Here is a 22,151-nt window from a genome sequence, read left to right as displayed (position 1 = left end):
TAGTAGTACTGGTAGCAGCAACAGTAGTACTGGTAGCAACAGTAGTAGTAGTACTGGTAGCCGTAACAGTAGTAGTAGTACTGGTAGCAACAGTAGCAATAGTACTGATAGCAGGAACAATAGTAATACTGGTAGAAGCAACAGTAGTACTGGTAACAACAGTAGTACTAGTAGCAGAAACAGTAGTTGTACTGCTAATAGTAATAGTAGTACCTATGCCTGCATGTCTGCCTGTCTCTGCCTGCCTCCTCTGCCTGCTTTCCTGCTTGTCTCCTCCCCCTCTCTCCCTCCATCTATCCCTCCCTCTCTCCCTCCATCTATCCCTCCCTCTCTCCTTCCATCTATCCCTCCCTCTCTCCTCTCATCTCGCTGGTCACGAGCGGGGGGGAGGGGGTCGCGGCGTGACCAGTTCAGCCGCCCAACAGGCAAATTACCGCCCATGATAACACGGGCGTGATCCTCCGCACACCGGCCACGCCCGCGCCGCCCACCCCCGCCCATTACCTACCTAGGTGGTGGTCAATCGCACCTCACTCCTTCCTACTTCACCCACCCACTGCCCACTCAACCCACCCACCCGCTTCCTAGCCTGGGCCATCATTGTCTCTTGTTCTGATGAAGAGTGGAGGATGAGAGGGATGGAGGATGAGAGGGATGGTGGATGAGAGGGATGGTGGATGAGAGGGATGGTGGATGAGAGGGATGGTGGATGAGAGGGATGGTGGATGAGAGGGATGGTGGATGAGAGGGATGCTTAGAGGGATGGAGGATCAAGAGGGAGTCACTCAGGTCAGTGTATAAAAAACTGACCCCAATCCTTCTCTCTCCTGGGATGACAAAATCCTCACATTACAGTTTTCAGAGGGAGAGCTAAACCACTATGGGTCATACAGAGCCTTCGAAATGGGAGGCAATCAGATCTGATCCGAAGAGTAGGAGCTCCAAATTCCTTGAATCAAGAGCTTCTCGTCAGCTTTAAGATACACTTTGTCTATATTATTATTGAAACCTGTTTGGGTCAATGCATTGGGGAATGGAAGGGAAAGTGGTTTGATCCGAGGATCGGGATAATCTAGACTTACTTTCGGTTTCTCGGTCTCACAGTTTCGGTCTCCCGATTCATCCCTGACAGGGACACCATTGTCAGTCCTTTTAATTGGTCTCGCTCCATTGGTCTCCCTGTGGCTGGTCAGGGCACCTTACTGGTCCCATTAATCTGACCACATACCTGTTACATACCTGTCACATACCTGTCGCACGAGGCCTGGTCACAGACCGGGCCGCGGAGGCATTGACCTCCGAAACCCTCTCCATTTATACCTGTTGCATATATGTCACATACCTGTCGCATACCTGTCACACACCTGTGACATTTTTCGAGGGGTACCCCCCTGCACCTGGAAGTCCTACTTAAGGACAGGCTTGTTTTTTCCGAGTGATTGTCCGGGTAGACTCTTGTTGATACGCGGCTGCGTAAATATAAGACTCCTACGGGTTTAGCACTCCTGTCCCTCCCCCTCATGATAGCAGGGGAGGGGAGGGGGGGGGTGCATACGTCGCGTGCATGGGGTCCAGCAGTCCACTTATGGCCCGGTTGATGATCAGTGATAAGGTGGCTGTGTCGGGTCGTTGGTCGGAACTGCTGGCAACTGGCTGCCCATCTTAATACTGCATTTTCAAGTTAATTTTTTGTGTAGTGGGTGAGACTGGTCAGGGGAGAGAGAGGGAGAGAGAGAGAGAGAGGGAGAGAGGGAGGGAGGGAGAGAGAGAGAGAGAGAGAGAGAGAGAGAGAGAGAGAGAGAGAGAGAGAGAGAGAGAGAGAGAGAGAGAGAGAGAGAGAGAGAGAGAGAGACAGCGAGCTCCTGTGGGGAGGGGATGGAAGGTATTCCGGCTTAATTCAGGGAACTGGAGCACAGATCCAATTCCCTAGATCAAGAGCCCCTCACTACCTCCCCTTGAGGGGAGACACAGAACATTGCTTCATCTGAGATCATTCATTCCCAGGACGACTCGTGTCTGGAACATGTTCGTACAGCATAATGATATAAACAAAATAAAATCAGTTTACCAAATGAAATTGGTGGCCCACAGATGGCTCTGACTTCATCCTGTTTCCTATTTGTATGTTTCATGACAATAAAAAAAAAGATTTGAAATGAGCTGATGTAGATAACAACGCTTAGCTTGTAAATAAAGTTAGGAACCTTAACCTAACCTTGTAAAACAAGATATATATTCACAACGCATATTGAGAACACGTATATTTTTCAACGATTTGAAATGCTAATTTCCAGGACAAACAATGATTTTAATGGAAATTAATTACGAATTATTCCGCAGCGATCGAATTTGCTTAACTAGAGAGTAATTACTGAAGCCAAGATTCCAGTTTTTGCAAGCAAAGGCTTATGTAAACTCCCTCCACCCACACTAAGTGATGGATATCTCTTCCAGGGCGATTAATCATCCAGACCAGTTCAACACAGCCAGAAAGTCTGCTCTGTAAAGGGTAACGGAATAATGCTTCCATGTTCTCTGCTTTGTAAACGTTACACCGCAGACCTGACCATTTCCAATCCGTTTTCATTTAGGCAACTTAAAGTTTGGAAGAGGAAGACAACTCAGTGAGAGGAAGTCAGCGCAAGACGTCTTGCTGCTAATGACTTTTGCTAACGTGACAATAATGCATCCAGCATCACCTTCCGTTATGCTGGGAAGATATCCTAAATAACATGGATCCGAGCCTATGCACAGAAAGAGTTAACTCTGTGGCATTTGAGGTATGCTCAAGGCACATTCCCCTAAGAAATATGAAGAGATGTAAAATAGAGAGTCGCTCCTTTAGGTTTTTAGCCAGCAACCGTCCAGGAAGGTACAACTCTCCCTTTGTGAGTGTAAATGGAAACCTCTTATATATTTTGTACTCTGGCAGGATGTCCGGCCTTCCCTCCCTATCTCGTGAACTTGTAAAATGATAAGTATATCACGATAAATTCTATTTACATTTAATATTCACTCCAGCCTTCTCGCTACAAAAAAAAAAAAATACTTGACACTCATACACATCGTCTTTCAGATATCTAAATACATATAATCCCTCTTTATTCCCTATCTCTAATCTGACCTCCAGTCTTTTATTATTTACAAACCTTCTTACTCTATCACTTCGCCTTTTTCCTGTGTTCGTTTTCACCTTCCTTCTACACACCCTCCTAAGCTCTTCCACCAACCTTCGTAACTTCGTTCGCGAACCTCCCAAAAGAACAGTTCCAACAGGAAAGGCCCGGTGGCCTGGTGGCTAAAGCTCCCGCTTCACACACGGAGGGCCCGGGTTCGATTCCTGGCGGGTGGAAACATTTCGACACGTTTCCTTACACTATTGTCCTGTTCACCTAGCAGCAAATAGGTACCTGGGTGTTAGTCGACTGGTGTGGGTCGCATCCTGGGGGACAAGATTGAGGACCCCAATGGAAATAAGTTAGTCCTCGATGACGCACTGGCTTTCTTGGGTTATCCTGGATGGCTAACCCTCCGGGGTTAAAAATCCGAACGATATCTTATCTCTAACTGTGAGAATGGGAAAACACAACACACCTGCAGCACTGATGTCCCACATAGTACCTTAAAGACTTGGGAGAGTTTTAAGAAGCATAATTGCTAAATTTTTACATAAAGACTTCGCCATCCAGTGGTTTTATCAATTCACTACACGAATATGATCTGAAGAGTGTAGCAATATATACAGAAGACACTGGAATATACTACTACTACTAATAAAGACATGCTTTTATCACAACTGCAATAATAAATAGAAAACTTACGTGTACGTTGGCTTGAATTATCTGTAATGTCCATAACTAGTAAACAAATGCTGTTGTTGCTTCCTAGCTTTATGCTGGTAGCTGTGTCGCTGGTAGCTGAGGTGGTGGTAGCTGCAGTAGTGTTAGCTGTGGACCTCGTAGCAGCACTGCTCTCCACGGTACACACACACACAGTGGAGACAGCACGGGACAAGTACCGAAGCATCGTTTACACGTGGTCAGCTCTCCCTGGCTGGCGTGTTGACTGCACGAGGGTCATAAAGATTGCTTGACGCCAGTAAACCACCAATCAAGAACACTTTAATCCCTAACATTAATATAAACTGTGTATATGTACACAGATACACTCTTAACAGTGTATATACTCTGTGGATGCTTCAAGCCAAAGGTTTGAATCTCGTTTTCAGTCGAACTGCTCTTGCGAACGATTCCAGTTCGCTATCGCATTGATCTGATAAACTCCCTTTGGAATTACGCAGCCCCTCAAGGGAGGCTCCTTGATGCTGGCGAGGGGCTCTTCATCTTGGAACTTGGATCTGTGCTCCAGTTCCCTGAATTAAGTTGAATGCCTTCCGCCCCCCAGCTGTAGTAGTCTCCCCAGCTGCAGTAGTCTCGCCAGTTGTTGTCTCGGCAGCTGTTTGTTGTCTTCCAGCTTTAGTGTCTCCAGTTATAGTCTCTCCAGCTGTAGTGTCGCCATTTGTAGTCTCCCCAGCTGTAGTGTCTCCCAGCTGTTGTCTCCTCAGCTGTAGTCTTCCCAGTTGTAGTGTCTCCCCATCTGTAGTGTCTCTTAGCTGTTGTATCCCCAGTCTAGCAGCAGTCTCCCATCTCTAATTTCCCCATGTAGTCTCTCCAGCGGTAACCTCCCCAACAGTTGTCTCTTAAGCAGTAACCTCCCCAGCGGTGGTTTCTTCAGTAACCACCCCAACAGTGATCTCCCCAGCATTAACCTCCCCAGCTAGCAGAGGAATAATAGTGGTCTTCCTGTCGAGTTATGCTCCCTGCGCCCACGTGCCTAACTTACTCGCTCGCTTACCATATGGCATTCCGTGTCCACGCCTCTTTATTCTCTCTCTCTCTCTCCTCTCTTGTTTATTTGCCTGCTTAAGACATATAATATATATATATATATATAATATATATATATATATATATATATATATATATATATATATATATATATATATATATATATATATATGTTGTGCCGAATATGTAAAACTGGTCAATTAGCAAGAACTCATTTAAAATTAAGCCCTTTCTAAAAAAATTTCTTATACGTTTAAAGATATATTTTTTTCATTAATGTTAATGTAAAAAATTTTAATTTTGCACCAAGAGAATCTTAGAAAACTTACCTAACCTTATTATAACAAGAACAATTTATTTTAGCCTAACGCAACTATATATATTTTAGATTTGTTTACAGTAATTTAATACTAAACAAACATAGTGAAATATATTTTTATCGTTAGGTTCAGAATGATTTTTGCGAAATTATTGCATACACAAATTTTCGCTTTTCCTATATGGCAAGATGAGCGTTGCTATTTAAGCCAAGATCGCAAGTTCTGCCTATTCGGCACGACACACACACATATATATATATATATATATATATATATATATATATATATATATATATATATATAAATATATATATATATATATATATATATATATATATATATATATATATATATATATATATGGACGAGATATTGGCTTCATTTATAAAGGTCTGTGGGCCATCTGGTGCCAGCTGTGTGGACACGTGCAATACATGTAGGGGCACATGTGTACCAGCTGTGCGGCTACACACGCGTGTGCCAGCTGTGTGGATACTTGTACCAACTGTGTGAACACTACCATCTGCCTGTCACTGTTATTTTCATAATAGGGGAGCGCTAAACCCTCATGAATCATAAAGCGCCTGGTGGAGGGGGGAAGATGGGATTCAATCAGATTTGATCCAAAAATTGGGAGGGTAGTTCTTATTCCTTGGATCAAGAGCGCATCACCGGCATCAAGGTACCTCCTAAAGTCCGGGGGTAGACAAAAGGGGAAATATCCCCAGCATTTACGGCGACCAAGATGCTGGACCTTAGGTAAGCACACCCTGCGGGGTAGGTGTCCCCCCTTCCCAGTACCCCCCCTAAGCTCTTGATGCCCAACACAGTTGGGTACTGGGTAGTGCCTCAAGTTAATTAATATCGTTAGATGTCTTCAGGTAATCACAGGGTATTAATATATATTCATGGGAAGCGCTAAACACGTAGGGAAAGGGGTCACAGTGCCTGAGGAATGGGAGTTGATCAGGTTTGATCCAACGTAATAATAATAATAACAGTAAGCAGTAATAATAATAGCAATAATTATTAATAAACAATAATAATAATAGATAATAACTGAGCATTAATAACAATAATAATGATAGTAACTGTGCATTACTATCAGTAATTATTAATAAGCAATAATAATAATAATAATAAGCACTAATAATAATAACTGAATGCATGTCTAAGGGATAAATAATACAACTAACAAATCCACAATTCAAATATAATTCACTTAAAATCATTACAATATATACAGATAAAAAAACACATGTTTACATAAGTACAATTCAATAACAAAAGAGGAGTAAAAATGATAATAATTATAATAATAATAAAAGTATGGAAGACAAATCAAAACAGAAGAGAGAGAGAGAGAGAGAGAGAGAGAGAGAGAGAGAGAGAGAGAGAGAGAGAGAGAGAGAGAGAGAGAGAGAGAGAGAGAGAGAGAGAGAGAGAGAGAGATTGAGATTAAAAAAAAGGTTAATTTGGCACGGCGAATTCACGGTTAAAACAACAATGTGAACAAAAGTTATATATATATATACACAGGCCTTGACCACATCTTGTTAAACAATTTCTATAAAAAGTCATGACTAGTTTCAGTACCTTTACCTTTGATATACCTTTGAAGAGTTTCGAGAGTTTAGCTACTCTCGGGGCCCGGCCCTGGGCCAGGCTCGTCTGATGCTTGCCTGGTCAACCAGGCTGTTGCTGCTGGAGGCGAGGGAGAGAGGCCTTCGCTTCTTCCACCTCAAAAAAAAAAATCTTAAAAAAATAATTTATATATATATAATGTATATAAATGTTTATATTTGAATAAACGATTGAGACGGAACCACGAAATCTCGATCTTCCGAAATAACTTTTATCTTCTGAAGAGGGCCATAATTAGAGTTCGAAATATTCCGTGTTTCCTTTCCCTGTTGTAGTTTATTCAGATAATGTTAAGTCCTCTTTACTCCATAACGTTTTATTCACATGCGTTTATTTGGAAAACAAAAAAAAAATGGAATCCTCTGAGAACTCAAAATTGCTGTTCAAAATTTTGCTTCAATAATACAAAAAAAATAAAAATAAATTGGGCTCTTGTAAACGGGTTATTAATGATAAATTTATGCAAGGTTTTACAGAGTTAAAATTTATGTGTGGCACAGAGCAGTATGACGAGCGTACACGTGTCCGTCTGTGTACACTCGCCAAGACGTACATGCAGATGATTGCCAAAACATAAATGCGTACATTTGTCAGGACATATATGTGCACAACTGTCAACACGTACATGTCAAGATGTACGCACTGAGATCAATCAATAAGTATGCCCTTTCAGCGATTTTGTGTACACTACATATATATATGTATATATATATATATATATATATATATATATATATATATATATATATATATATATATATATATATATATATATATATATATATATATATAATGGCACCTTTAGATTCAAGAATAATTGTGAAAATCCTTATGAGACAATACACAAGCTTAGCAACAACACGTACATCAAAATAAATAGGGTCGTTGTTAGGAAAAGATTGTTCTTGTCATAGTCCAGTTCTAGGAGCCTCTACTAGGTCTCTAGGGTCCATGATAATCCTAGTAGCCTTAAGCAAACTTCCAGTGTCAATGGAGGTTGTTCCTAGAAATGTAAACAAACCAAATATCAATTAAATTAAATGTTACGTGAATTTTATACCACTGGCACTGGGCATCAATAGAACTGGACATCAACAGAACTGGACTCATCAAATATCACCTGAAGATATCTCCTACCCCCCTCTTACTACGTAAAACAGTTAAATATAACTTTGTAAATTAAGCTCATTATTTTGCATCAAGATTAACCTAGCAACATAGCTTTCCTAAAATTTACGTAGCCTAAGAATTGACAAAATTATATTTAAAAAATTTTAGTTTTGGGAAGAGCAAAGGAAAAATCCTCAGGTGACCCCCACCGCTTCACGATCTTGACAACCTTAAGAGAGAATACCTAAAGCTTTGTACACTGGCAGGATGCTACTGGACAACACGAGACAATATTGCACCTCTCGCAACCACAAGAGAAACTCCCATAGCTTGTGATTGAGATTTGTACCACAGAACAAGAGTGTTAATGCGAGTCACCCTTGACTTGGTGTTCTCTCTCTCCCTCACGCGATTTTCTTATGAGCGGTTTTAAAAAGTTCGTGAAAAAGAACAAATCCCGCAAAAGTATCGTGTGCACTGTATCTGCGTGTGACATGAATGGTAAAAAAAAAAAAAAGAAAACTGTAGTATAATGGGATCCATTATTGTCAACCACAGATCGCATTAGACTCCATTTGTGTTTCATTTTCCACAATGTCGGTATTTTACACCAATTCTCTTCGACATGAATGATCTAAATAAAATTTCCCAGGGGAAACAAATGTCGTTTAAAATTTTAGCAAGTCCAATAATTTTAGAACAATAATAAACCAAAATCATCGGAATTTTTTTTTCAGGACGAGAGAGAAACCAAGACACTAATGAATTACTTATTGAACGTTGTTACATCAGGTGTACACAGGGTGAACACAGCGCCACCAACACTACGCTCTGTGTACTATTTCCTCAAATCCATCCCGTTATTAACTAAACCATTTTTTCTACTAGGCTAAAGCGCATTGTAAAATTCTTTATTTTCGACTATATTTACACTCTTTAACCCCAATGTAAAGAAGCAAGCATCTAGCAGGTCCACGTATGTACTTCCTGCCCGGGGGAGTCAAATCCTTACGGTACTCAGCTTATCACTTGGCAGTTAGCAAAATGTTCACCGTAATCAGCAGTTTATCAGTTGACACCCTTGGCACTAAACATGCTAAAAAAAAAGGCATCTTTATGGCACAGCAGTTTTTTTTATGTTATTTTCTAAATCAAAGTGAAAGACTAAATCAGGTTTCATTTTAAAGATATATTCTCACGTTAGGATTTTGTGATATTATTTTTGTAGATCTGTTTGAGTGATACTTTATGAGTTGCTGAAGAGATCAATCACAATGAGAAATCCTCTCAGTTTTCTGTGGGATTAACGTAATATTTCGACGCATTGTATCGTTGGCTTCTTCCCAACTTGTTTGTTCCGCTAAGCTTTATACAGGGCTTACAATTCTCACGTGAACTATCGTAACGTCTTATATTGCACCAAACTGGCTGTCTATTTTCGATTAGGAAAACAGCAAATTGATTGTCCATTTAGAGCAAAAGTCGCTCATTGAATAATGTGCGCTGTGGTTGCAATTACAGTCAACATCACACACGGAGCATTTTCCCCATTCACTTAGCAATATCATAGGCTCGAGTGAGGATATATGTCAGCGGGTAGTGTAGGGCGGCTCACGTTTCCAAGACACACTGGGCTCTGCTATGTGAGTTCAGGGCGAGGGTGACCCACTCCTGGTGTCTTGGAGCACATCTAAGAAGGGGCTGACCCAGACGCATAACACCCATCACTAAGAACTCCCCGTCACCAGCCCGAGCTCCACACTGAAGGGGCACCTCCACGCGACCCAGATAGCCGCTCTCCGCCTCCAGAAGGAAGTTGCTGAGCTCCTCCTCCTCCTCCTCTTTCCCTTGCTCCTCGGAGGAAGTGAGCTTGAGGGCGCGGGAGTGTTTGAACACCGGAGATGTCTGCTGGATGAGTTTAGTGGCGCGGACGGTGATAAGGGTGCGGCTGAGGCTGGCGTCATCTGCCACGCCTACTATAGAACCCCTCGCCACAAAGTCCGCTGCGCAGTACAGCTGCAGGAGCTCCTCCTCTGAACACGGCCGACATTCTGAGGAGACAAAAACAAAACACATATTAACACAATGTAATCTAAAACAAGAATATTAAAAGCAATCTCATAAAATACTCATTAGATAATAAAACAATTCACAAAAAAAACACATGTAATGAAACTTAAGACGTAATACAGGATGACACTGATCTTGAACGGACCGAAAAACACAGCCTAAAAAAAAAAGCCTAAGTCTTCCATTCTTTTATTCTACAATAGAGTTGAAGGGCACACAAGTGGCCTCCAAGTATGCGGTAAAGCCAAGAGTCGTCTCTCAGTGCAAATAACAGGCCAAGTACTGCTGAAGAGTCATTATCTCCGTAAGTAATGGCTAACCTTGTAGAGCTGGAGTATCAATTACCCAAGTCCAACAACATAATTCTCCCAGCGGAGGTCTTAAAGGCCCCTCTCCGGGTGATTCATTTGGCCTCAGAGACGGATAGTGTGAAACACATGTTGTATACCCGATCAGACTGCCTTGTTATTCTCATTCTCTCTCTCTCTCTCTTGTGTTTTATGTTTGATCGAAAGAACTGCTGCTACTCTCCCTATCTTTGGATTAAACTTGAATACCTTCCATTCGTGTGTGTGTGTGTGTGTGTGTGTGTGTGTGTGTGTGTGTGTGTGTGTGTGTGTGTGTGTGTGTGTGTGTGTGTGTGTGTGTGTGTGTGTTTCATATCTTCCTTATCAATGAACATCCAGATAAATTTGACATTTTGTTTTTGCTTTTCTAAAGAGACGTCTGTACAGACAGGTGTACGAGTATCCTGTAATGTCCTGGCGAGGTCTCTCTTTCCCCAGCTCCCATGGGTGCCAATTACGTCTTCCTCCCAGGGTGCCACTTACGTCTTCCTCCCAGGGTGCCACTTATCTCTCACTCTCTAGATGCGACTTACGTTTCACTCCCCCCCTAGTGAAAACACAGACAGGATGTTTTCCGAGCGAAGTTCAAAAGTTTTCATTAATCGAGCTAGCAGGGCATTACACAAGCAGGGTGTACCTAGCAGGGTGTAAGTAGCATGGTATGACACTTGTAAGGTGTGACAAAAGTGCAGATCTCGGTACCAAAGTTTTCGAATGACTTTTCCCTTTGTACATTCTTAGTTTGAAGACCGCCACCCATGTCTCATGGGAAGATGAGTGAGGGATGGGGGGATGGGGGTTAAAATTTTCCAACTCATGCCCCGTGGGGAAGAGAGGCAGTCACAACCCATGCACTCTATGACGGACCAATCTCTCAGCTCAGGCTAACAGATTTTATCGCTATATATGTAACCAATCCTCCATTATGGAAGATGGCAGGGAAACAGCTAGCTTTCGTTCCTATGTAACTATCATACAGAATAAAAGTTACAGCACACTGTGTGTTCTTATTATGTAACTAACATACAGAATAGGGTAACAGCACACTGAGGGGATTCCCACAATATAACAATCACATAAAATAGGGTAACAACATACTGAGGGAGGTTCCTACAATATAACAATCGCACAGAATAAGGTAGCATCACACTGAGGGTCCCACAATATAACAAACACGCAGAATAGGTTGACAGTAACAGCATACTGAGGGGGTTCCTACAATATAACAGTCACATAGAATAGAGTAACAGCATACTGATGGAAGTTCCCACAATATAACAATCACATAGAATAGGGTAACAGCATACTGAGGGACGTTTCCACTTCCTAACAATGATATATAATAAGGTAGCAGCACACTGTCGATGCATCACAGGAGACTTGCACGCAGCAGAAAGAAGTAATCTTGAGGAACGCGAGTAAAAACGGCCGCTACCGAATTACGCGACACAAATGCACATAAATTAGGTATAAAGAATCGAAGTGAGAGCAATCAGTAGCGACTGACGGACGATATAACCAGCTAACGAGCGATCGTCGCGCTCGTTACTACTCGTTGCTCAAGGCACTAACCATGACCGAATTTACACGAAACCAACCACCCTTCAAGGGCCGTGCCTTGATATTGGTGAAGGGCTCTTGATGCATGGAACTGAAACTACCCCGTCCCCTTTATCTGGTCAAAATTAAATACTTACTCCCCAGGCTTTGTAATAGCCCCTACGGTTTTAGCGCTCCCCCCCTGACTAAACTGATAACTTGCCCCAACAGGCCTCTATTATTTCATAATATAGGCCTCTATTATTTGAAGGAGGGGTAGCGATATGTTGTTTTTAACTGCAGTGAATGGAGTGAATGATTATAAAAGTGTTTCTTCTTTTTCAGGCCACCCTGCTGTGTCAATAAATAACAAACTTATAACATCGAGACATGTTATATATTTATACGAAGCTCTAAGCGCGTATGGGTCATTCAGAGTAAGGAATAGTGGAGGCTTGATCCTCCGTTCACCGCTGCAACAGCAGTCAAGCTTCTCTTTCCCGTCTTATTATGAGGATCATCATTACCAAACTGTCACCGACACTACCAGGCTAACAGCAGACAAGCCTGGCCCATGGCCGGGCTCCGGGAGAAGAATTACTCTCAGAACTCCTCAAGGGATTCAAAGGTAATTTATCAAGCTCCTTGAACATAGTTGTGTACTGAGCACTTACTTTTTACTTAAAGATAGTGTTAAAAAGCATTAGATCCTTTATAACTGCTAAACTGTCCTTAGTGCACTTATTGAATCTCAGGTTGTTATTACGGTTATTCTGCGGCGTCTAGGACGCCTCTAACCTACCTTAAGGGTGTGATGAATGGTTTGAAAAAACATTCATCACAACTGTCAGACACTGCAGCATCATGAGATCTTGTTACAAAGAATTCTTCAACACTTGTCCAACCTTTGGACGAAGACCTACTTCGACTAGTGGATGGTACCACTATGACCCCGCCTCCTCCTGCTTCACCTCACCTCACTACAGTATATAAGCCACGTCTACGGCCCTATGCTGTACATTCTACAAGATTGATGGACTGAACACATCGACTCCAGGCTGAGGGACTGATTACCTCAAACTCCTCCTCTCCTTACGCCTTTCTACTTTGTATTGGACTGATGAAGCCACTGTGTGGCGAAACGTTTCATGAATAAAGATTCCCATATGTTGCATAAGTGTCTCAATCTTCAAGGGGATGCTGTGGTGAGTAAACTCTGAATCAGGTCTCTCTTACGTGCGGTTATTTGTGTTGTTCCACTCACGGTATTGTGACTGTTTCTTAACTATAAGAACTTTACTATACTTTTGATATTAAGAACCAAAGGGCACAATACCGTGACTAGAATAATACACAAATAACCCGCACATAGGAGACAAGAGCTTACGACGACGTCTCGGTCCGACTTGGACCATTTGCAGTCACTTTGTAAATGGTCCAAGTCGGACCGAAACGTCGTCGTAAGCTCCTCTCTCCTACGTGCAGGTTGTGTTTTATGTATCTTTAATATACCTTCGATGAGTTTCGAGAGCTTTTCTGCTCCCGGAGCCCGGCCTGATGTCAATTATAAAATAGTTATCTCTTCTGTGCTCCGTGTTTAGGGATGGATACTTAACCACTTGGACAAATTTAGATTTAGAAAGGGTAGAGGGAAACACTGATTTGGTAACAGAGTCGCCAGGTAGCCTCACTGAGGCCACCAGAACTTTTCGTTTAAAATAGGTTGGACGGGTACTTCGAGTTGTTGTAGGTGAGTGTAAAAAGGATCTACCTGAACTAATAAGCCTACTACAATGGTCGACTATTTTTTTTCTTTAACACATCGTCCGTCTCCCACCGAGGCAGGGCGACCCGGAAAAGAAGAAACACTTTCATCATCACTCACACCCTCACTGTCTTGCCAGAAGCGTGCCGACACTACAGCTGAAAAACTGCAACATATCTCCACACCTCCTAGTGAAGGCACTGTACTTCCCACCTCCAGGACTCAAGTCCGGCTAACCAGATTCAGGGCTTTCATAAATGTTACCATGCTCAAACTCCAACAAGCCACTAGACTAGAGGGTGGTTTGTCTTCCACACACACACACACACACACACACACACACACACACACACACACAAACACACACACACAAACACACACACACACACACACACACACAAACACACACACACACACATATATATATATATATATATATATATATATATATATATATATATATATATATATATATATATATATATATATATATAGAGCTGCTATAGCAGATGATTAAATGGAATACTTGACGATATCCTCACTGCCTTACTGAAGTCTCCCACCTCGAGGCTGACAAATTTCAACCCTACGTATGCAACCCATCCTGTGTAATGGACTATAACGGTAAACAGAGCTTAGCTTTGCTCCCACCTAGAAACTGTTATATAGCGTAGCAGCACACTGCAGATGTATCCCATTTTGCTAATAAATAAAAAACTAACACCGCCCACTGCACACTATATAATTAGCTGGCATCCTAAGCATCCTCACAGTATTTCCCGCTTCCTTGCTGGCTTGCCAGGTGGCGCGCCTTCAACACATTCCTGGGAGTGGAAGAAGGGAAGAGGTTAGAGAAAGGGAAGATCGGTGGAGGTGGTGGGTGAGAAGGTGGGTGTGGAAAATGGGGGCTGGAGGGGTTTAAGCAGAGGGATAATTCCTTTAAGCAGAGGGATAATTCCTTTAAGCAGAGGGATAATTCCTTTAAGCAAAGGGATAATTCCTTTAAGCAGAGGGATAATTCCTTTAAGCAGAGGGATAATTCCTTTAAGCAGAGGGATAATTCCTTTAAGCAGAGGGATAATTCCTTTAAGCTGAGGGATAATTCCTTTAAGCAGAGGGATAATTCCTTTAAGCAGAGGGATAATTCCTTTAAGCAGAGGGATAATTCCTTTAAGCAGAGGGATAATTCCTTTAAGCAGAGGGATAATTCCTTTAAGCAAAGGGATAATTCCTTTAAGCAGAGGGATAATTCCTTTAAGCAGAGGGATAATTCCTTTAAGCAGAGGGATAATTCCTTTAAGCAGAGGGATAATTCCTTTAAGCAGAGGGATAATTCCTTTAAGCAGAGGGATAATTCCTTTAAGCAGAGGGATAATTCCTTTAAGCAGAGGGATAATTCCTTTAATCTTTCTTTAAGATGAAGAAGTTACACCGATGAGCAAATTATTACTCATCACAGATTTACAAACCTTATTAAATTCATTTTGAATATTCCGGCTCACTTGCATTTGTGGTCACAGTGGTGCCTATGCTAACCTTCCTATGGTGTAGAAATGTACCTAGTTGGATGCATCTTATTGTGGCTAGCTGGTCCAGTGGCTAACGCGACGGTCTGGAGTTTTGTGACTCTCGGATCGCGGGTTCTAACCCCACCCGTGGTATGGTTTGTTTACAATCGTGTCATTACGATTCCGTGAGTCATTACGGTAACATTTTTACTGAAACCTTTCGTCGAAATGCCCGAAATGCACATGCATGCTAGTGGCTTTCTTTGTCCTTATCAATACTTTAATACATTTAAACTACATTTCAGTTACATTTAAACTACACAAAGGTTTTCCTGTAAACACCTTCACCCTAACCTGGGCTACACAAAGATACACCAGAAACTAATGATTTAATCACAAACTGTTCCACATAACACATGACAGGAACTACGAGGAACAACCCATGTGAACATCAAAATGACAGGAACTACGAGGAACAATCCATGTGAACATCAAACTAACTATGGGATTCACAACCATTTCGCACACCAAAGATTTTTTAGTGACTGGAAGACAAGAAGAATGATTAAGAAATGAAAAGAATAACCACGACCTCACAGCATTGTTAGACTGAGGGCAAAACCAATGACTTCCTCACCAGAGCCACAGATGATCATGTCAATAAAACAAACCACAACATAATTTTTTCATCTATACAATGTCTTAAACCAGGCAACAACAACAACAAAATGTCATTTATTAGTATACTCATCAGCGAGACAAACGCAATGGCTATATCTTTCACAGAGTCCCACATAAAAGAGGACTTGACGACGAAATATGGATACCTGGGTACAATCTACTTAGACGAGACAGAAAAAAAAAAGACGAGATGGTTGTCGGGTGATTAGGGGTTTCGTCTTTATTAAAAATTTGCTCATTTATCTTGAATTACTTAATTCCACAAACAATGAATTTGAAGATAAAGAACACACACACACACACACACACACACACACACACACACACACACACACACACACACACACATAGTATAGTGAGGATGAGGGTCCCTAGGACAGTTCTAGAGGTGGTACCTCCCTATATATATATATATATATATATATATATATATATATATATATATATATATATATATATATATATATATATATATATATATATATATATATATATTACCTGGAACATACTCGAGGGCCTGGTCCCAAATCTGCACACTGCCATAACAACATACTGGAGTGAGAGATATGGGAAGTGTAAAATAAACCCAGAGAGGAACAGGGGTGCGGTGGGGACAATAAGGGAACAGTGTATCAACATCCGGGGTCCCAGACTATTCAACATCTTACCAGAAGATATCAGAAACACGGCTGGAACAAGTGTAGAAGCCTTCAAGACGAAACTGAACAAGTATCTTCACCAGGTGCCAGATCAACCAGGCTGTGATGGATATGTGGGGCAGCGGACCTCCATCAGCAACAGCCTGGTTGACCAGGCAAGCACCAGACGAGCCTGGCCCATGGCCGGGCTCAGAGAGTAGATAAACTCTCGAAACTCTTCAAAGGTATATCTAAAATGGAAGAACGTACCGAATGCTACAGTAGCAGAAAAAAAAATCCCAGGAGAAAATCCGTCTTAATCCAACATCCAGTGCATAATGTAGAGAAACAGTGACCTTATTCCACACTTCCCTCTCACATCCTCACTGTAAACTCTCTCTCTCTCTCTCTCTCTCTCTCTCTCTCTCTCTCTCTCTCTCTCTCTCTCTCTCTCTCTCTCTCTCTCTCTCTCTCTCTCTCTCTCTCACTCTCTCTCTCTCTCTCTCTTTGAAGTTCATTTCGCATTTTTGTTATACAAAAATGCGAAATGCACTTCAAAATGTTAACATTAAACAGTATTAAAGTCGCATGTTACAGCATTCACTCCGGAAAAATATCCAGGAAGGAAACTGGCAATGCTCGGTGATGTGTCGTGATGTATGATAAGAACAAGGAATCACTGGCCTATGTGAGAGAGGATTGACGAAATGGAGAGTGTAGGAGAGACGGCAGTAACTGCCATCTGTGTCTATATCCATTTAAATACACGGAGAAGGAGGGAAGGAGGCTGGTTACTACTGCACTTAGTACACGGAAAGGGTTTTAGGGCCAAAGACCAACTAAGTACTCCCTCCAGGTAGGAACACGGAGAGGGAGAGAGATATATAGAGGTAGAGAGGGGGAGGAGGGATGGCTGACTACTCCCTCTAGGTAGGTAGGAAGGTAAGCCCCAGACTTTCACTAGGAGAACCTGTCTAGCAGGGGCGTGATGGGTCTACCACATACAGGCTCTTCTTCCACCGCTGGGCTTGCTAATGCTCCACCCAGCATTTAAGAGGATTCTTCTTCTTGCTCTCAACATTCTTTACTTCTCTTTTGTCTTGTGCTAAAATGTACCGTTTTGTGGCGGGATGTTCACTAGCAGGGGGAGCGGCGCTCCACAATATCTTCATTCCACTGGGCCAAAATCTTGTTCGTGCAATGTATTTCTTTTAATGTAAAAGAGATTTTTGAAAGGCACTCAAAACTTAGTAGATCTTGCTGGCTTTAGTTTATTCTTCTTTTCTACTTTTCCTCCTTCTCCTCCACATTCTCTTCCTTTTCCTTACCTGTCTGTCTGTCTGTCTGTCTCTCTCTCTCTCTCCCCAACAGGCTTGTCCGCCTACAAGTAAATATTCACCCATGTATTAGACGACTGTTATGGGCAACATCCTGGGGGGAAAATTTGCAAATGCAAATACTGCAAGAACCTCCAGTCTTGTTGCAAAGGCGGTCGGACCTACAGGCCAATGCAGGTGCACCAGCGTGTGAAACACCAATGTGCGTGTGGTGGGGTGCCAGTCAAAACGAAGTTTACCAGACGGGGGTATAGGAGGGGGGGATGGTCGTCGCCCCTCCGACCTCGGACTGGTCTCAGACCGGGTCTCCTTGTGCCCTATTTCCTTACACAGGTATTTTTGTATTTTCTTTCGTGGCGTCTCTGAGGATTGTATGTCAACAAGGTTGTAGATAAATGGAACAAATAAATGGTTGTTGGTAAGTGAAACAAAAGGCCGTAGGTAAGTGGAACAAAAGGTCGTAGGTAAGTGGAACAAAAGGTCGTAGGTAAGTGGAACAAAAGGTCGTAGGTAAGTGGAACAAAAGGTCGTAGGTAAGTGGAACAAAATGTTAGTAAGTGGAACAAAAAGTTGTTAGTAAGTGGAACAAAAGGTTGTAGGTAAGTGGAACAAAAGGTCGTAGGTAAGTGGAACAAAAGGTCGTAGGTAAGTGGAACAAAAGGTCGTAGGTAAGTGGAACAAAATGTTAGTAAGTGGAACAAAAAGTTGTTAGTAAGTGGAACAAAAGGTTGTAGGTAAGTGGAACAAAAGGTTGTTAGTAAGTGGAACAAAAGGTTGTTGGTAAGTGGAACAAAAGGTTGTGGGTAAGTGGAACAAAAGGTTGTTAGTAAGTGGAACAAAAGGTTGTAGGTAAGTGGAACAAAAGGTTGTTGGTAAGTGGAACAAAAGGTTGTTAGTAAGTGGAACAAAAGGTTGTTAGTAAGTGGAACAAAAGGTTGTTGGTAAGTGGAACAAAAGGTTGTTGGTAAGTGGAACAAAAGGTTGTTAGTAAGTGGAACAAAAGGTTGTTAGTAAGTGGAACAAAAGGTTGTTGGTAAGTGGAACAAAAGGTTGTAGGTAAGTGGAACAAAAGGTTGTTAGTAAGTGGAACAAAAGGTTGTTGGTAAGTGGAACAAAAGGTTGTTAGTAAGTGGAACAAAAGGTTGTTAGTAAGTGGAACAAAAGGTTGTTAGTAAGTGGAACAAAAGGTTGTTGGTAAGTGGAACAAAAGGTTGTTGGTAAGTGGAACAAAAGGTTGTTAGTAAGTGGAACAAAAGGTTGTTAGTAAGTGGAACAAAAGGTTGTTGGTAAGTGGAACAAAAGGTTGTTAGTAAGTGGAACAAAAGGTTGTTAGTAAGTGGAACAAAAGGTTGTTGGTAAGTGGAACAAAAGGTTGTTAGTAAGTGGAACAAAAGGTTGTTAGTAAGTGGAACAAAAGGTTGTTGGTAAGTGGAACAAAAGGTTGTTGGTAAGTGGAACAAAAGGTTGTTAGTAAGTGGAACAAAAGGTTGTTAGTAAGTGGAACAAAAGGTTGTTGGTAAGTGGAACAAAAGGTTGTTAGTAAGTGGAACAAAAGGTTGTTAGTAAGTGGAACAAAAGGTTGTTGGTAAGTGGAACAAAAGGTTGTTGGTAAGTGGAACAAAAGGTTGTTAGTAAGTGGAACAAAAGGTTGTTAGTAAGTGGAACAAAAGGTTGTTGGTAAGTGGAACAAAAGGTTGTTAGTAAGTGGAACAAAAGGTTGTTAGTAAGTGGAACAAAAGGTTGTTAGTAAGTGGAACAAAAGGTTGTTAGTAAGTGGAACAAAAGGTTGTTGGTAAGTGGAACAAAAGGTTGTTGGTAAGTGGAACAAAAGGCTGTTAGAAAGTGGAACAAAAGGTTGTTGGTAGGTGGAACAAAAGGTTGTTGGTAAGTGGAACAAAAGGTTGTTGGTAAGTGGAACAAAAGGCTGTTAGAAAGTGGAACAAAAGGTTGTTGGTAGGTGGAACAAAAGGTTGTTGGTAAGTGGAACAAAAGGTTGTTGGTAAGTGGAACAAAAGGTTGTTAGTAAGTGGAACAAAAGGTTGTTGGTAAGTGGAACAAACAAAAGGTTGTGGGTAAGCGGAAGAAATAAAAGGATGCAGATGAGTGGAACAAACAGAAGGTCGCTTGTAAGTGGAACAACCTGCAAAGGAACTAACGGAAAGGAATACTTCGTGCAAATATACGAGCGGAAATGGCCAGGCATGACTAGGACCTGCCTAGCATGGGCCAGTATTAGATGACCTGTTTTGTAAATAAGACACAATAGGCCGGTAGACCTACTGTAGTCCCCCCCCCTTTTTATTATCCATAATTTCTTAAAGGGGGATGGGGAGACGCGGAGTAAGCGACTTATTGCCTTGCACTGGCAGTGCAGCAGTGACTGACGTGACCTTTCACAGCTACCACTGCAGACTTTCACCTAACACCAAGAGAAGAGGATCTTGAAGGCTGGAAGAGAAAATCTTGCTCACGCTCGCGGTGCGACTGGACAGAGCCATCGTAAGGAAAGATGGTAGCGGAGAATAACACACTCAAACTTCATTACAGCTAATAATAATAATAATAATAATAATAATAATAATAATAATAATAATCATTCATGTTGCTTTATTACATCTGAAAATTAAAATAATAATAATAATAATAATAATATTTTCATATAGTCGGACTTGAGTCCTGGAAATGGGAAGTACAATGCCTGCACTTTAAAGGAGGGGTTTGGGATATTGGCAGTTTGGAGGGATATGTTGTGTATCTTTATATGTGTATGCTTCTAGACTGTTGTATTCTGAGCACCTCTGCAAAAACAGTGATAATGTGCGAGTGTGGTGAAAGTGTTGAATGATGATGAAAGTATTTTCTTTTTGGGGATTTTCTTTCTTTTTTGGGTCACCCTGCCTCGATGGGAGACGGCCGACTTGTTTAAAAAAAAAAAAAAAAATAATAATAATAATAATAATAATAATAATAATAATTAATGTTAGCGCTAAACTCATGTGAGTCATTCAGCGCAAGATATGGTGGAGGCTCGATCCTCTGTCTGTTAAGCGCCAGATAAAACGCGCTTCCTATTTGTACTCATCTATTTGCCCATTACAGCTGAAGAGGAATATTAAGAGACGTGATATCTCTCTTATCTGATGGATATTTTCAAGGGGCAATACCCCCCCCCCCCCCCGCCCCACGAGGCCCGGTCCCAGACCAGGGTGACCATACCGGAAACCAGAAAAAAGAACAACGTTTCTGTCACAAGGAAAATGATAGGCAGCATCGAACCTTTAAGCTGAAGAGATGCCAAGCCAATAATAACAGACCAGGCTACTTGTATTCTCTAGAATTTTATTCAGTTCCTCGCTAGCAACACTTGACGGCTGGTGAAACTGTGTATTTAGAGAATGTACCATCTGGTGAAACACAGCTCCGTCAGTCTCCTTCGTAGAGGACCCAGCGAACCCAACATGTCGAAGGTACTTGATGGAAAAAAAAATCACTTGACCTGGCAGGCAAAAGTAATAATATTTAAAAACGTGGATTCCTGTACTGGAAATATATAAATGACTGCTCTGCAGAACACCTGGTATAAAACTTTTGTTGAATAAAAAGGACACAGGGGACAATATAGAAGGGACAACCACCACTACTACTACTACTACACCACTTCCTCCTCCCGTTCTACCATTCCCGTCCCCAGTCCCCCATCTATTCTGGTTCCCTACTCTTCGCGACCAGTTAATGGTCCGAGTCGGACGGAAATGTTGTCATATGTTTCAGTCTCCTTTAAGCAAGTCATTTGTGTAAATCTTTTGTTACCTGTGACATACCAGCCCGAGGCCAGGTTGTTTGTGCAGCGACCCACAGGTCCAAATAATAATCAGATTTGATCCGAGGTGAGGGCAGCTTCAATTTCTTGAGACCCAACCAAGGTGATCTGAACCTTGCTAGTACGTCTGAGGAGTGCAAGTACCAGTACAGATAAGGAGATAATTGTTGCTACAGCTGTGAGCTACCGTGCTCCTAATAACATCAAGTGAACGGGGATAACTACAATAATAACACAGTAAGAACTCAGTAATAACGCTAATAACACCGGGAGGCAGGAGACAGAGAAAGAAAGACACTACTGTTCAGCTGCTGGTGTGAACCAGATACTCAGCTGCTGGTGTGAACCAGACACTCAGCTGCTGGTGTGAACCAGACACTCAGCTGCTGGTGTGAACCAGACATTCAGCTGCTGGTGTGAACCAGACACTCAGCTGCTGGTGTGAACCAGACACTCAGCTGCTGGTGTGAATCAGACACTCAGCTGCTGGTGTGAACCACTCAGCTGCTGGTGTGAACCAGACAC

At 41.9% G+C, this 22,151-nt stretch overlaps 1 protein-coding gene across 1 annotated transcript in view; it reads right to left on the bottom strand.

The window, feature by feature from the left end:
* Positions 1 to 7,149: 7,149 nt before the first annotated feature.
* The window catches only part of LOC128699363 (meteorin), a 179,762-nt gene continuing 164,760 nt past the window's right edge, over positions 7,150 to 22,151 (bottom strand). Inside the window, exon 3 of the mRNA XM_053792030.2 lies at positions 7,150 to 9,972. Coding sequence (XP_053648005.1) covers positions 9,533 to 9,972 — 440 coding nt within the window. The 3' untranslated portion in view covers positions 7,150 to 9,532. The remainder of the gene's footprint in view (positions 9,973 to 22,151) is intronic.

Source organism: Cherax quadricarinatus, chromosome 61, assembly GCF_038502225.1.
Source record: "Cherax quadricarinatus isolate ZL_2023a chromosome 61, ASM3850222v1, whole genome shotgun sequence".
Taxonomy (NCBI): Eukaryota; Metazoa; Arthropoda; class Malacostraca; order Decapoda; family Parastacidae; genus Cherax; species Cherax quadricarinatus.
The sequence above is the reverse complement of the archived record's forward strand: the minus strand, read 5'-3'. Positions and strand labels throughout refer to the sequence as shown.